Raw genomic sequence first — 14,853 nt, 5'->3', positions numbered from 1 at the left:
CTTTTAGTCCCAGAAAATCCCTTGATATGTTTGTTTTAGGATTACCACAAAACACACAACAACATCAACAACAACAACCACAATCACAACAATCTATGCTTTAAAAAGAGTGTTAGCTACCCTACCAAATGATAACTGCAACTCAAATTGGTTCATACTTCATTTGTAGTGTGAGTTTCAGCTGCTTTCTGAAAGAATGTGACCTTTATGGTTAATCCTATCATACTACATTTTTAGGCAATGATACATTCTTGATTTGGAACACAGTAAAAATGAGACCAGAGCAACCAAGCAGTAGTCAAACGGATAAAGGGCAAAGATGTCAGTTTGTGTCAAAAATATTTTCAGTCCCACATTTTTGGATGGACACTGGACAGTTCATTAAGCAACTCTTCACATTTGGAGATTATCTTTATGTTTGCGGATATAATTATGTTAGTGCCAAAATGGCCACCAAGCATTGTAAACCTTATTTTGATTTTTGGTTTTAAAAAACCTTCATATACTAATACAACATTTTGAATGGAGAAGAATTAATGCCAAATCTTCATTTTGCCCCAATAAAGACATTTGTTCTCCCCAGTTTGAATAGACTGAGTGCAACAAATATTGAAAATGATCGGACTTAAAATTAAACACATTTCTCAAATGAGAATTATCAGTCACTGATACAGATATGGGAATATGTGGGTATATCACAACAGAGACAGATTCTATAACAAGGCAGAGTGAGGTATTTGCATCAGGCAGAAAATTTTGGACGGTATGAAGGGTGCAGTCACAGCAATGTCCCCTCATCCCCAGACCATCCTCTGTGTTAGAAGACAGCCCTGTGTGTTTTATGCAACTTGCCCTGCATCTCTAAGGACTCATTGCTTTCTCCTGAGGTGTACAATATACTGGTTGCTATTCTTTATGTGGTTTGGCTGCCAGTAACTTGCGGAATCACTTTCTTAAAATATTCTACCTCGTACCCGCTCATTGTCTGGAGGGCATTAGTCTGCCAAATCTAGGCTGCCAACTGTTACACAGATATCCTCTGTGTAGCAAAATTGTGCTCAAGTGTGTCAAATGGCTGATAAAATATACATAATAATAATAATAATAATAATAACAACAACAACAACAACAACAACAACCATAAATTGCAATTAGCCTGAACTGGATGCAAGCAGAGCTGGATGATCTGGACAGAAAAAGAAGAAATCTGGTGACAATTCACTACTCATTACACTCACATAGTGATGTCTACAGACAGACTTTACCTGCCCAGAAAATTAGAAGGCAGAGGGCTTCTGCAAGTGAAACAAGTAGTATAAGAGAAACACGCACTGGAAGATTATGTGAAAGACAGTCAAGAACCAACATTGATGGAAGTCAATAGTAGAAAACTGCTTAAAGTGCAAAAAACAAAATAACAACAACAACAAAGAGTGAATACCATAAAAATACAGTGCAGAACAGAAGAGAAAACTGCTAAAAGAAGGTTCTCCATGGACAGTTCCTAGGAAAAACTGAGACCAAAATTGACAAGGAAAAAACATGGATGTGGCTCACAAATGGAACTTTGAAAAATGAGACCGAGGGCGTGATTCTTGCAGCCCAGGAACAAGCAATTAGAACAAATGCCATCAAAGCCAGAATTGAAAAGTCGACAAGAAATTCCAAGTGTAGACTTGCAAGGAAGCATATGGAATGATGGATCACATACTCAGCTGCTGCAAAGACATCACACAGACGGACTACAAGCAGAGGCATAATACTGTTGCTCAGATAATCCACTGGAACTTCTGCCCCAAATATATTCTGCCTGTGACAAAGAGCAGGTGGGATCACAAGCTTTAAAAAGTTACAGAAAATGAACATGTAAAGCTACTCTGGGACTTCCAAATGCAGACTGACAGAGTCTTGGAGCACAATACTCCTGACCTCATGATTGTGGGGAAAAATAAAGTGTGGATCATCGATGTTACAATCCCAGGTGATAGCAGACTTGACGAGACGCAACTGGAAAAGTTTACACAATACGAGGATTTAAAGATCAAACTGTAAATACTCTGGCACAAGCCAGTAAAAGTGGTCCCAGTGGTGATCGGCACACTGGGTGCAGTGCCTAAAGACCTTGGCCAGCACTTAAAAACAACAGTGATGGTAAAAACACCATCTGTCAGCTGCAAAAAGCCACCTTACTCGGATCTGCACACATTATTCACTGATACATCACAAAGTCCTAGACACTTGGAAAGTGTCCAACGTGTGATCCAATACAAAACCCAGCATAGTGATCTTGTTTGTTGTGTACTAATCTCGTCATGTATCAAATAATAATATTAATTTTATTTCTTTCCTGTCCCTCCTTACACCTTGTGATGGAGCACAACATAGTTAAAACACTTCATCATCAAATATTACGAGATATATATATATATATATATATATATATATATATACACATACACACACACACACACACACACACACACATACATATTTATATAATATATATAGACACACATACAGAGCACAAAGATTAAAATAAAGTAAACACAAGACCTGCGTTTAAATTTCATCGTTAAACATTAACTGGATAGGAATAGGATTTTTAGTGGGTGAGTTATGGAACTTCAGTGCTCTCAATATTTTTATATCCTTCCGTGTTTCGAAGATGGGAAGAAACAGAATAAGCACATACCAACAAGCATTTGAATACATCTATATAATTTATACAGAATGGAGCTTTCTGTGGCACTGTATATTAGTTGATTGTGTAGATTGCATTCAGCTCTACTAAAACGAAGGCTGGGTGAGAGTTATTACAATATGAGCACTGCTAATGGTATATACCTATATCGGTCCAGTATCTGCCTTCTTCAATTTTATCTTGTTGCTTTGAAACGAAACTCTCTCTATGGTTAGTTATACTTTTGAAAAGCTCCTGCATTTACCTGTACACCAATTAGCCAATTTCCCTCTTGCTCCTCAGTCTTTTAATGCACTGAGTGGGAGCGAGATAAACTCCATCAGTTTCACAGCCAGAGGCAACTGTAGTCTGAAGATGTAGATCAAGGCAGCCATTTGTCACTTAGCTGGCATGTTCAATTTGATGCACTATCAATTCTTACTACAGGCTTCTGGGCTGATCCACAGGGACATTGTGTCATAGAGGTATGTGGATTTCCAGGCAGGATTTAAGTGTTGAATCCATGGTGAAGGAGTTGTTTGCCAAGGCTGCCCAGGCCAAGATTCTGGATGAAACAAATAGGTAACCCAGTAGGTACCATTATTAATGATGAATATATGCCCTCCAGTACCAAAAAAAGCTGGCATGTTTCTATATATCAGTTGCTGGATAATACAAGTGGGATAGGATTGCCTGATCTCAAAGCCCGGTTTTAAGTCTCCTAGTTTTCTTGGGTTATTATATCCAGGTGGGAAGCAAGTGTGAAGCCTTCAATTTTGCAGGGCTCAGCTCAGGGCAAGAGAAAAGAGCTGTGTGTAAATGCCCAGCTAAACTAGGAAAATAGCCTGCTACAACTGGCAAGGCTTAACTGATTTATTACTGCAGCTTGCAAATGCTTGCCAGGAACTTTATGGAGTATGTTTGCTTAGTTAACTTCCTCCTTCCATTCCCTTTATTGTGGCTTCAGGATACGCCTTCTATTCTGCTTTGCATCCAAATTCTGGCTAGAAGCATGTAGACTACACTTAATATTCCTCATTCTATTTCCAAAGTAGATGAGAATGAATAGTTACAATAGCAGTTCTCAAAGTGTGCCCATGGAGCTTCATGAAGCATCATGAGGGGCTCTTCAGTTTCCTCCTCCTCCCTCCCCATCCTTCCCCTCCAAGTTTTCCCTCCTCTTTCTTGCTCCTCCCCTCCCCTGCCTCCTTTGCCCCCAAAAGTCTTTTCCCCCTGCCTACCTCACTGCCCAGATCCTTTCCCCCTCACCTTAATTGCTTCCAAAACCCCATTTCCATCCCACTGGTTAGGGGGTGCTTTTCCTGCATGGCAGAAAGGAATTAAACTGGATGGCCCCTGGGATTTCTGTTGTTGTTGTTGTTGTTGTTGTTGTTGTTGTTGTTGTTACTACTACTACTACTACTACTACTACAAAGGCTGGATGGCCATCTGATGGGGGTGCTTTGATTATGCTTTTCCTGCGTGGCAGAAGGGGGTTGGACTGGATGGTCCCTGGGAGCTTCCACTGAAATACTGTTAAGTTTATGTTGGTTAAAATTGTTTTCCATTTTAAATATTGTATTGCTCTTTCTTTCTTTCTTTTCATTTTTTGCACTACAAACGAGATATGTGCAGTGTGCAAAGGAGTTTATTCATTCTTTTCAATTAGCTCTCACAAACACTTGCTTAGTGTTTGTGTGAACTATTTGAGAAAAAAATGAACAAATTCCTATGCACGCTGCACATATCTTGTTTGTAGTGATATGTGGAGTGTGCATAGGAGTTTGTTCATTAAAAAATGCAGATGACATAGCACTCGGACACAAAAAACATGCAGCCCTTCAACAACAGCTGCAGGCATGGAGTGATAGACTCAGTGAAAATGGACTAACAGAAAATATCCAAAACAGAGTATCTGGAATGTGGTTTTCAAACTGGAAAAACAGTTCAAATTAATGGACAAGCACTAAAGAAGGCCACCCAATGTAAATATCCAGGGTCACTGGTCTCCATAGATGGTGACCCAATGCCAGACATACGATCACGAATAAATGCAGCCTGGTTGAAATGGCAGCAAACTACTGGCATTCTGTGTGACTCAAAAATGCCTGAACAACTCAAGGCTAAGATTACACTATAGTTGTTCGTCCAGTAGCCCTCTATGGCGCAGAGTGCTGGCCAGCAACAAAGAAATGTGAACAAGCCCTTAACACAATAGAAATGAAAATACTGAGATGGACACTTGGCTTGACAGGTCTTGACCATGTGCCAAATGATGACATCTGTCAAAGACTAGGAATAAAAACTATCAGCAAGAAAATGCAAGGAGCAAAACTACGGTGGTATGGCCATGACATGAGAAAAGAACAAACATCCATAACAGAAACGTCACTATATTTGGAGATTGCAGGATAACATCCATGTGGATGGTCAAAGAAAAGATGGACACAATCAATGAAAACATGTGTGCCGCCAACCTGAGACCCGAGGATGCCCAAAACAAAGCCCTATGGAAATGACAGTCACAATAGTAACCCCTCCATTGGGAAAATAACTTAGAAAGAAGAAGAAATTCACACACTCTCCATCCATCTGCCACTGACCCGGCCCATCTGTCTAATTTTCAAACACAGTGCATCAGAAAGTTTGTCCATTGCCTGATATATGTACATTATATATAATATCATATATAAACCTTTCTCGGGGCTCCACAAGAGACTTTTGCTTCAGAAAGGGCTCAATGCATTGGACCTCATATATGCTCATGCGGACATCTAAATGTACACCCAAGCAGATTTTTTTATCATCTCTCTTCACTCTACTTTTAATTCAAGCTTTGTTTAATTTCATAAAGATCAGAACAAAGTAATATTTTCAGAGAGTTCTCAATGTATTTGCTTCCCATTTGTGCTTCCATTTAGCCACTAATTTATTCATCGCTCCATTTATTTACACCCCAGATCAAATGTTTTGGGACTTCAAAACATGCACATGTGCTGGAGATGACCACACTAGAGTATTCAAATGAAATCCCATGTTTTCCTTGACTACAGATTTACAGTCATGTGAATACGTACATTCTTTGGCCAAAATTGGGTTTTAAGTGCATCTTTTTAACACGTGTTTTTCAGTTCTTAATCTGAATCAGCACGCATTTTCATGAAATGTCATTTAGCCATTTGTACCCCTTTTATGCCAGTATCTTCCACATTTTAGGGCATGTGTAGAAGGGCCCTAGCGCATGTTATCATGGCTACATCAGACACCTCTAAGCATAGAAGCAACTGTTACACAAGTTTTGATAGTGCACATTGCTTCCTAGACAGTGGTGTCAAGTAGGATTTTTGACAATATCTGTGACACACAGAAAATTGGCCCCTGAACCTTCTGTAGTTTCTCAACATTGTCCGGGAAGCCTTTCTCTTCTGGGCCGCGGCCCAAAAGAGAAGAGTTGAGTAGCCAAGGCATTGAGTAGCCAATACTTTCTTGGCTACTCAATGTCTAGCATCACATAATTCTGTACTGAAAAAATGAGACATATAAAAACTGATTTACAGTCCAAGAGGCAATAACATAATCTAAAAAGCCATTGATAATCGGCAAAGAGATAAATATGTCTGTTTTTATCCCTAAACATGTGTAGCTGATTTAATTTGTTCTTTACTTTTTTCAAAAAAATATGGGATTGTCTAAATCGCACAACAGCTTGCTGAGAATTCTGTATGGACACAAATAGGAATGAAAAAGCAATGTATTGGGTTCATGATTCTCCATAAAAATATTCTTTCATGCCGCTTAATCCAGACAACTGGGTGAAAAGAATGCTAAATTGGAGCGAAATGCATACACTTTTCAAGACCTGTCCTATGGAGAAAGAAAAATATACAAAAGCATACCTAGAAACTGAAATGAAAAAATATAGGATTTTAGGCATCTACAGTTACATGCTTAATTTGTTCCATGACCGAGCTCTTAACTCAAATCTCTCTTATCTCAAAGCAAAATTTCCTTTTGAAATGCAATTAATATGTTCTGCCCCCCCAAAACTCTGCCCCTATTTTTGTTATGTGTTTTTAAATAAGGAAATATACTTTTAAAATAATAAATAATGTATAAATACACATGCACATGGAACAATTAAAAAAAGAAAGATCAATTTTAAAATGGTAGCACAAAACTGTGGCAAGGAAGCACAAAGCACAGAGTGAAGAGGGGGAGCATCATTTTCTTCATACTGTACTCATTCCAACCTCTCTCTCTCCATGAAGCCAAACATATCAGGAATAAAAACCATACAAAATCAACTAACCAAAAGTTCCTCAAAGACGACAAAAGGAAAGTGGACAACCATCTCCCAAAGTGGACACAGAGGCACAGAGGCGCAAGGCACGGAGGCTGCTCACTTGAAGCCCTAAGGCTCTGTACTCTAACACTAGTGCTACCTCTGGTGTTACTTCTTAACTCAAAATGCTGCTCTTATGTCAAAGCAAAACCTGGGCCGAGTGACAACTCTTAACTGAAAATTCTCTTAAGTTGGGTGCTCTTAAGTCAAGGTTCTACTGTACATTTTTTACAGTTTTTTAAGCAATAGAAACATTGATACAAATGCAAATAAAATTGGGTATCATCAGTGTGAATGGGGTTTTTAAAGTATGCACTGAAGGACATTTATTCTATACAGAAATATAGGGGGAGTACATTTTAAATAAAAATGGAATAGAATAATACTTGTGGTTTTCTGAGCAATGCAATAAAAATCAGACTAACAGATTTTCAGATTATCATCATTCTACCTTTTATCCATTACCAGATCTCAAATTAGCTTAAAAATATTAAAACAGACACAGACAAAATCCGAAATCGGTAAAAAAGGTAAGAATATAATAAACTTATCAACAAAATTAAAAGCAGTCATAAAATATTGGTTATTTTTTTTAAAAAAAACTAGAAATGTAAGTATGGCAGGATATGGCTAAAAGCTCTCATTAAGGCTATTACTAATGATAGTCACTGGTTTAAAATTGAAAGACCTTCCTTAGATTTACTTAGAAGAGATAAATAGAGTTAGGTAACACGACCATATTATTGTTGCCTGCCCCCAAAACTTTAGATAACTTTTCCCAACAGTTTTATGCATATATTAAGCAATACAAAAAAATCAAACCCAAACAAAAAAGTTATATGCTAATGGGCAAGGGGTCAAGCAGAAGTCCCAGAGCACCACCTTCTGGGCTCATGTCTCCAGCAATGAATGGACCTCCTTTAATGCCTTACAGTTCCAGCCCAGATAGGTTTGCCTTCTGCAAAGTTAAGAGATACATATTCCATATGTTCAGCTCCAAGCCTTCAAGATCCATAACTGTGGACAAAGCAAGGCTTCTCTGTCATGTAAAATGGATGGAAATCATGTGTTAATCCAGGAACTCCTGAAGCACATCCTTAGGATGGGATGTTATGCACAAGCACATTATATGTATTTATTTTATCAGTGCCCACCCAATCAAATTGTCAGCTTTAACTTGTTTGACCTGGTCCTACAAAGGCTGAAAACCCCTTAATCAAAATGCTTGAGACCAGAAGGGTTTTTGCATACATTTACATAATATCCATCTTTGGAGATGGAACCAAATCTAAAAATGAAATTAATTTATGTTTCATACACACATTATACACTTATCCTGCTGATAATTTTATATAACATGTTTTTAATAATTTTGTGTATGAAACAAAATTTCTGTTCATAGCATGATTAGAAAGGAAAAGTGTCTCAACCACTCATCCATACAATTTCGGATTCTGGAGAATTTCAGATAAAATTCCAGAAAAGGGATGCTCAGGCTGTAAAGAGCCGCATTCTGTCATCAACACACCAGAGCAGAGTTAACTAGTTTCTGGAGTTATTATTAATTATTTTTACTAGCATGCCTGTATATCACTTCCTGTTTTTTGTTTTTGTTTTTGTTTTTGTTTTTGTTTTTGTTTTTGTTTATATATATATATATATATATATATATATATAATATTAAGGTAAATCACAATAAATGTAAGCCTATGCTGGAAATTACCTGAGCACATGATAAACATTTCTTAAGCATGCTCATGATGGCTGAGAAAGATGGGAATCATAATCTCTTACATTGGGCATGACAAAATGAACTAAGATTATGTATTCACACTTGCACCAATCCATTTCAAAGGGAGAATAGTGAGTGTGACTCTGCCTGCCTTCATTATTTGGTAAAGGATATTCCTTCTCAGATTACAGTGAATAAGTAGAAGAGGTCCTTATGATTGTCCACATCCTGTCTGCCTGAATTAGTCTAATATTAATAATCTCACTAAATTCTCTAGACTTGTACCAACTCCTAGGCTTTTTAAATTAATTTGAGACCCATCCCCATCCCCAAACTGGGGTTAAGTCTAAACAGAACATATATGAAAAAAATCCAAAATGTTGGTCACACAGATACAAAATGTTCAGGGTAGTTACCTCTTGTTAGGGGGAAAAGCTCAACAAGAATTGGGCCAATAGTGAAGAAGTTTTGGTGCTGCATGTCTTTTGTTTTTCATTTTAAAACAATAACACAATTGACACTTTCTTTATTTCTCAAAAGAATAGGTTGGAATTATCCCTTTCTGAGGGGATCAATCCCACTGAGAAAAGGAAATGGACAGAATTTTGTATAAAACCACTGGGATCCTAGAAGTAAAACATAGGGGATATTGTATAGTGCATATTTTCATTGAATTCTGTGCCACAATATTGGGGATACTTTAATATAATTTGAAGTCTAAACATTTGGTGTTTGAGAATATTCTACAAACAATATTGTGCTTCGAATGACAGATCAATAGTAGTTTTTAGTTAAGCATTCATTCTGCTGCATTTGGTAGGCGCTCAAAGGAAAGATAAATCAGGCAGTCCTATTACTTCTTAATTTTTTCATATTTGCTCCAAAGTGTTTTGATCTTAAAGTTTGGGATACACATAGCTGTTATTATTTACTTAAGTTTTCACCTGTTTGAATGGGTAATTAAGCTGAGCAATTGATTTCTTATATATTCCACTATAGGCTGTAACACTATTTAACAAAATTGAAAAAATTCTGTTCCTGGTTTGAAAGTATTATTTCCTGTTTAATTGTGCAGTACTTATTTTGAAAGTAGTTGCTATACTCCAGAAACTTCATTTTTTGTGGCTGTCACAAACTATTTTGATTTGGTTGAGAGTGAGACTCTATGAGATATTCATTGAAAACATATAGCAAAATGTGCTGCAGGATCTCCCACAAAAACAAAGTGTGAGTTCAATAAATCTTTTCCATGTTTTATTATGATAGGACCAATTAGGAAATGACATTTATAAACTAGGAACAAAAATCATGTTACATAGTGTAATATCAAGGACAGAGCATGTCATGAATTGAAAAAGTTCTATTGGGGACAAAAAGAGAGTTTTGTGTGCGTCAATCCTCATAAACAGATACAAAACAAGTTGAAAGAATATATTTTATTCCAGATAAAGGAATACCAACACTGGAATACTGTAAATGCTTAGGCTGCTGAAATCTTTTGAGATTGCAACACAATCGTAAATAATCTTATTTAGAAATATGTTCAAATTATTTATTTCCAAATAGTCATACATGGGACTCCAGTCCTTACATGATTGAATTGCAGATGAGTCTAGATTAACTAATAATACCTTGTTGTTTAGTTATTTTATTCAATATCTCATGACATGCATGAACGCTGAAAATTGGATATATGTACTGTATATCTTAAAGCACAAAATTGGGGCAGCAAATTCTAAACTTTTTTTACTAGAGTATCTATCCTATTAAATTCTGAAAGACTTGAGTTTCATGTTTCAGATTATCCAGTATGAAATCATTTTTGTCCACTGAAAACCACAGCAGTAGAAACACAATAAATAAAGCAGTTTATTAATATTGTCTAGTAAGTAGGAATTATTAATTTCCATAAGGTCCAGCATGGACGTTATTTATTCTAACATTAAATTTCAGCTCCAGAGCTCAAATATGTTGCATCACTAGTGGCTGAGATAATCAATTTTGATTTGTAGAAAGGATACTTACAATGGAAGTGATATCGTGCTTGTAGGTTCATCATTTGGTGATATAATTAGGCATCAGCATGCTTTCCCCCTTCCTTGGATAAAGCATTTCCTTCCCATTCCTCCAAAGATTGATTCACTTTGAGCCATTTCCTCCAAGTAGCATTTTTCATTCTTAAGTGCATGCAAATTTGTGTGCTTATATTTCCTGTCCTAAACAATCAAGTGATCACACACAAGTCAATAAGTCATTAGTGGCATTAAATCTATCACATTTGCATGACGATTTGCATCTTCAAAGCACTTTACAAACAACGACTTGCTCTAATTGCAAAATAGTCTTCATTGAGGTACTTTTGACTAGAGTCCTTTCTCAAAGAATCAAAAGCCACATAAGAAAACATCCAGAGGAAAGAAAAAGATGAGAGCTTGAATGAAGTGATCAGAATAAATACTTATTTATTTTGTCTTCCTATTGTTCTCTCATAAGGCGTCCTGGTGTTGAATGCAGTGCCATCCCTACTGCAATAGTATCCAAAGAATTTTAGAGTCTCAGCAGGGTCTGAAGTACATAATATTTTCCATTCTTTAAAGGACAAAGAGATCTACATAGCCACAGTTTATTTTTAAGGCCCTGTGGTCACTAAATGCAATCATAATGTGTGTGTGTGTGTGTGTGTGTAAGAACCTCTCTGTATTCAGTTTCAGGCAAATAAAAGCTTTCACTGTGTCTGTGGATTTTACTTAAATATGAATGCTTTTTATAGAAAGTAGAAAATACTTTCGCTAAGATCTAAATACCCTAAAAGCACCAGATTTCATCTCATCTTGAAAGCTAAGCAGGATCAGCTCAGTTAATACTTGGATGTGATACCACCAAGAAACTACCAAAAGAACCTCTGAGTATTCCTTGCCTAAGAAAACCCTTTGAAATTTATGGGACTGTCTAAGTTGACAGGCAACTCAAAAGTATATACAAACACAGAAAACATGACATCTAATGATTATAATGCTAAATGTTGGATATACATAAAAATCCTCAAAATGAAATAACCTTTCCCCATTGCATTCACTTTGACTTTGCTTCTGAAGGACATTGCTATGAAAAGGTTGCAGTAGGTCATTGTAAGTTTGGTTGCTTTAACATGAGAAAAGCCTTTATCCCATAAAAAAAGTTAAGTAGATGTCTTAGGATGAGCAACTGCAATGTGTTTCTGCCTGTGAAACCTTCTAGGAATAAAGGTAAAGGTTTCCCCTTGACATTAAGTCTAGTCGAGTCCAACTCTGGGGGTGATGGTCATCTCAATTTCTAAGCCGAAAAGCTGGCGTTGTCCATAAACACCTCCTAGGTCATGTGACCGGCATGACTTCCTGGAGCACTATTACTTTCCCGCCTGAGTGGTATCTATTGATCTACTCACATTTGAATGTTTTTGAACTGCTAGGTTGGCAGAGGCCGGGGCTAAAAATGGGAGCTCACCTTGCTATGCAGATTCGACCTTTCAGTCAGCAAGTTCCACAGCTCAATGGTTTAATCCGCTGTGCCACCATGGCCCCCTTCAAGAAATACACAGACACAAAAACAAATAATGGGGTTGGTCAGAAGTCCATTTGTATGTGTTTTAAAACAAAATCAAAGCTGCCTACAAACCTTTTTAAAAGGAGAAATTCCACTCCTTGGAACTTGTGGGAGAGGGGTCATCCCTCTTTGGCGTAGATCAGAAGGATCAAAGCCTGCCAAAACAGCCTTGAGGGGCAACATGCAGCTTAAGAGCTGCACTTTGTTCACTCCATAGTACTCTTTCATGGGATTAAACACATAGAAGCATGGTACAAAGGAAAAATTATATCCGGTGTACTCTAAAATGTATATTCAGAGGTATGTTTTTTATGACCATGATCTTGAAGGTTCTACCTGTTTAACAGAAAATGATGGACTCTATTTAGCATTCTCCACATTGGAATGACAGAATGAAATATCCATCACACCCAGCAAGAACAACCACTGTCTGTCCCCATTGGCTGTAGTTAATAGACATTGAAGTTCGACACAACTAGAGGTCTTTTACTCTTTCAAGTGAATATTTTAAATGATCCTCAATTTCTTCACCTAGCTACATGACTAGTAACTGTGTATTTTAATTGATACTGTCATTGGATTTGTGTCAATGGCAGCAACACTACCAAATAGATCAGTGCACACTTTACAGGTTCTACCTCACACATAATATAATGGTCTTAAGAACCCATTACTGAAACACTGAAACATTCTTTATCTATGCCTGTCTTGGATCATAGAATCATAGAATAATAGTGTTGGAAGAGACCACATAGGCTATCCAGTCCAAACCCCTGCTATGCAGGAAAAACACAATCAAAGTACCCCTGACAGGTTGCCATCTAGTCTCTGTTTATGCCAACTAAAAGAAGATCCTCTTCAGGATCTTCTATACTCACTTTTTCGGAAAGTGGGAAAGGTTTACAGCTTAGAGTATCAACTTTCATTTTGTCTGGATTGCTTCTAAGTTTCCACCACTATCCACATTTGAACAAACTCCAGTTGTCCACCTTCACTTCATTCCCTTTTGGAAACACACTGTGATATCTGTCGCAAGCACCAGCATATGACAAATAATTATCTTTTCCAGTCAAATCATTTTATTTTATTTTCTGCTTCTGTCAAAACTTTGTCAACAGTTCTAAATTTCATGAACCAGCATAAAATAAATGCATCTTTTCTTAGTCTATGAAAAAAGAGATACCTCACAAATGGTTCCTGACTGTCCATCTTCAACTTTTCCTGTAGTCAGCCTCTGAAGAGCAATATATCAGTTTCAGCTTTGGACTTCAGTGAACTAGATATCTATTTATGCAGCTGGGTCCATTTGTTTTCATTTAAAGAACAGGAAAACCCCACAGGAACTAAGAGGCACATTGTAGCTGAGATGGAAGGGAGAAAAGATACGACTTTAGATATTAGCAGGAAACCCTAATTATGAGAACTGAAGAATAGACATGAGATTTTAATTCCACCAAAATCAATGGAGATATAAAATCCACGGGAGTTCACTAGAATCAAGACTGCACCTCAGCAAATTTATCTCCTCTGCAAGCAAAAATAGAGGAGCCTTGTTAACAAGCCCCAGGAATTGGGGCCTGATTGTCTAATAAAGGAGAGGTTAAGTTAGGTTGTGATTAAGCTGGCGTTACAATAGGCTGGCCAGGTTATGTTTGATCAGAAATAAGTAACTCTCTTATTTGAAATTATTTTTAGGCTTCCCTTGAGAACAGAAGCCATATTTTCCATCTGGGAGATATTTTTGGTGAGGCTTTATAAAGAAAGTACTAGGCATTATATGTGAAAGTGAGAATGGTGTGGTTTGAGAGCTGAACTAAAAACCTGGGAGACCAGGGGTAAAATCCCACTGAGTAGCCATGGACAAGTCACATTCAGCCTCAAAAGAAGAGAAAGGCACACAAAAACCCTCCAACAAATCTTGCCAAAAAAGTAATGATGGTTACTTTACAGTAGTAATGACAGCAAACACAACAATACGTTCAATTGTGTATGTGTTTTAAAAATAACTCATGTTCTAGAACTTTGCACTGGGTACAATGGCCATATATCCGATTTTACTATAACCTTCTATATTTCATAGATGAAAATGAGGACAAGTATGGTCAAGTCAAATCCGAGTGTGATCGAGATAGGTGTATACAAAAATCAGAGAATCAATAGAACCAACTAGTACAACGTCCTTGCAGATGGCCAATTCTCTCACACCAGAAGTTACTTGCAGTTTCTCAAGTTGTTCCTGACATGACAAAAAAACTAGTACAGATAAAAAATAAAAAATAAAAAATGGAAAACTGTATCAATTTCTTCTAAAAGATGAACAATAAAAGAATCAATGAGTCAGTGGGTGAAAAATATAGGCCAAGCAATAAGTCTAGAAGAATGGGAAGAACTCTGGAAAAAAATGACTGAAAATTACAAGGAGTTACACTGTCAAAGACTATTTTTACAAAATGCTATATAGATGATACATAACTCCAGAATAATTCTCAAAAAATATACAAAAGATCCAACATATGT

At 37.0% G+C, this 14,853-nt stretch overlaps 1 protein-coding gene across 2 annotated transcripts in view; it reads right to left on the bottom strand.

The window, feature by feature from the left end:
- The window catches only part of KCNK2 (potassium two pore domain channel subfamily K member 2), a 161,389-nt gene extending 150,216 nt beyond the window's left edge, over positions 1 to 11,173 (bottom strand). The window contains exon 1 of one of the 2 annotated variants that reach the window (XM_060754274.2): positions 10,780 to 11,173. In XM_060754274.2, coding sequence (XP_060610257.2) covers positions 10,780 to 10,813 — 34 coding nt within the window. In that variant the 5' untranslated portion in view covers positions 10,814 to 11,173. The remainder of the gene's footprint in view (positions 1 to 10,779) is intronic. The other variant, XM_067463755.1, reaches the window with a different exon arrangement.
- Positions 11,174 to 14,853: the final 3,680 nt, after the last annotated feature.

Source organism: Anolis sagrei, chromosome 1, assembly GCF_037176765.1.
Source record: "Anolis sagrei isolate rAnoSag1 chromosome 1, rAnoSag1.mat, whole genome shotgun sequence".
NCBI classification, from domain to species: domain Eukaryota; kingdom Metazoa; phylum Chordata; class Lepidosauria; order Squamata; family Dactyloidae; genus Anolis; species Anolis sagrei.
This window is presented reverse-complemented; position numbering and strand designations above follow the sequence as displayed.